This window comes from Sinohyriopsis cumingii, chromosome 5 (genome assembly GCF_028554795.1).
Source record: "Sinohyriopsis cumingii isolate HCF-2022 chromosome 5, ASM2855479v2, whole genome shotgun sequence".
Classification (NCBI taxonomy): Eukaryota; Metazoa; Mollusca; class Bivalvia; order Unionida; family Unionidae; genus Sinohyriopsis; species Sinohyriopsis cumingii.
Genome location: NC_142965.1, coordinates 136,065,437 through 136,067,932, shown reverse-complemented (window position 1 = coordinate 136,067,932; position 2,496 = coordinate 136,065,437). Strand labels below are relative to the sequence as shown.

The following is a 2,496-nucleotide window of genomic DNA, read 5'->3' as shown; positions in this document are numbered from 1 at the left end:
ATGGCCAAGAGAAATGTTGATTCTGAAAACAGAGCCTTTCAAAGCCGCTGGGAGGCTGAATATATTTTTACTGATATTGGCGGTAAACCTGTGTGTCTAATTTGTGGAGATAATGTGGCTGTGATCAAGGAATATAATCTGAGACGGCACTACGAGACTAAACATCAAGACAAGTTAAAAAACCTGAATGCAGAACAGAAGCTACAGAAGGTAGAAGAATTGAAGAGGAATCTAACATCACAGCAGATGTTTTTCACCAAATCAAAATCACAAACTGAAGCTGCTGTGAAAGCAAGTTTTATTGTGGCGGAGGAGATCGCAAAATCAGGCCCACCATTTACAGAAGGAGAGTTTCTGAAGCGCTGCATGATGAAAGTGTGTGACGTCTTGTGTTCAGAGAAAAAGCAGATGTTTGCAAATGTTAGCCTTAGCAGAAATACGGTTGTTGATCGGGTTTGTGAGATGGCCACTGATGTGAAATCACAGCTGATCGAAAAGGCAAAGACTTTGTTGCATTCTCCCTTGCTGTCGATGAAAGTAATGACACGATTGACACTGCACAGCTCGCCATCTTCATCCGTGGAGTGGACTCCATGACACAGAACATTACTCCCAACATAAACGAACTTGTAGCCAAGAAAAGATGCCAAATATCCAGCTGTGACAAATTGGCATAAGAGCAAAAATGGGTATGCCAATGATTGTTTATTATTAAAACTTTTTTTAATTTATATTAATCTTTAAAAAAGGTTTGATTTTCCGCTTATTGAATGTTTATCCTCTTCGGCCCGCAACCTTACGAGTGATTTGAGTTTTGGCCCGCTGAGCGATTGCGTTTGACACCCCTGCTTTACCTTAAACAATAAATATCAGCAACGCCAACATTAAATTCACACAATCAGTACGAAACCTAGGTGTTACTCTAGACAGTACTCTCACATTGCACCAACATGTCATGAACATATGCAAGGCTGCATATCTTGAACTGAGAAGCATCAGCTCAATTCGCAAATATCTTTCAGTTGATGCCACTAAAACACATGTGTGTTCATTAGTACTTTCAAGACTGGACTATTGTTACACAATTATGTCTGGTTCATCTCAATATTTACTCCAGAAACTTCAAAAAGTTCAAAACACAGTTGCTCGGATGATTCTTAGAGTAGCACGATCAGAGCACACCTCCCCGCTGCTCTGTACCCTACACTGGCTATCCATTCGATCCAGAATCAAGCACAACATTTGTTCTCTGTGCTACATTCCACTTTCGGATTCTAGTCCAACATACCTATCTGACCTAACCCATGTGCATATACCAGCAAGATACTTACGCTCCTCTTCTGACAATCGTATACTCATTATTCCCACTATGAAAACAAAGTCATATGGACAGCGTTCTTTTGCATACCAGGGCCCAGCAACGTGGAATGAATTGCCCACTGAACTTAGACACAAAGACACAGTGATCACATTCAAGAGGGCTCTCAAAACTCACTTGTTTCGACTGCAAGAACAAACTTAAAGACCTAATAATGTTTCCTACCTGAAATATTCTCAGCATGTTTTTTATTTTTTAATGTTTTTCTTATTTCGTCCTGTTTGTTTTTGTAATAATATTTTTATGTTTCTTATCGTATAGGTGTTGTCTAATGTTGTAAAGCGCTTAGAGCTTCTAAAGATTAGGCGCTATACAAAGTCCTCATTATTATTATTATTTTCATCAGACGCAATAAAATACTGCCTTTAATTGTTTGTCCATACTTCCTTGTATTTCCATGAAAGATGCTTTCGATACTCCAGAAGTTTTAAAAATATTAGGTTGACTGTAAAGAAGTCGGGACGCTGTGGTTTTGGTGTTGCTTGATAAACATGTGCTATTACTGGCCACCTTAACACATTTCGGATCGGTGATTTATATATATCCACCGCATAACCTAGCTGTTTTATTTATATCGCGGCTGATACTGTTGCTTTGTCACAAAGCTGGTTTACATCCCAATTCATGAAAGAGATCTACAGTTGCTCTTCGGCGGGCGATGTGATCATAAGTGGCATCCACAGCGAAAGTTTTGCTAGTTTTTGTTTACCAACTGTGTATCAACTGTTTTTGGTCGCCAGATTGCATCATTGTCGGTGGTTTTTCCAATGCGTAGATCAGAGTAAGATATACCTTTTCTAACATTTCTCTATAATTCATATATATGTGATAGTGGAATCATACATGAAAATTTTTCTTCTCCATTTAACATTGATCTACGTGCGTAAAATTATATCTTGAAATCTTCATTCATCGATGCAAATACTTCCCCAGGTACATTCAGTCTCACGTTATTGCTCTAGGAATGTTCAGTGGTATCGTTAGCAAATATCATTGATGGTCTAGCTGACCTCGTGTAATCATCGGAATATCTTGCCAGACCTAGTATCGTCGTGGCAATATTAAACTTTTTGGAGTCACGACTCAATATTGTTTCCGTCAATCATGTATGTGGCACT

At 38.8% G+C, this 2,496-nt stretch overlaps 1 protein-coding gene across 1 annotated transcript; it reads left to right on the top strand.

Annotated features, from left to right (window-relative positions):
- Nucleotides 1-597, top strand: LOC149800306 (general transcription factor II-I repeat domain-containing protein 2-like). The gene has a single exon (XM_089958382.1). The coding sequence runs from the start codon at nucleotides 1-3 to the stop codon at nucleotides 595-597; it is 597 nt and encodes a 198-aa protein (XP_089814508.1).
- The last annotated feature ends 1,899 nt before the right edge of the window (nucleotides 598-2,496 follow it).

Bases quoted from the DNA above. Each gene is read 5' to 3' on its own strand.
- LOC149800306 (XM_089958382.1), top strand. From the start codon at position 1: ATGGCCAAGAGAAATGTTGATTCTGAAAACAGAGCCTTTCAAAGCCGC.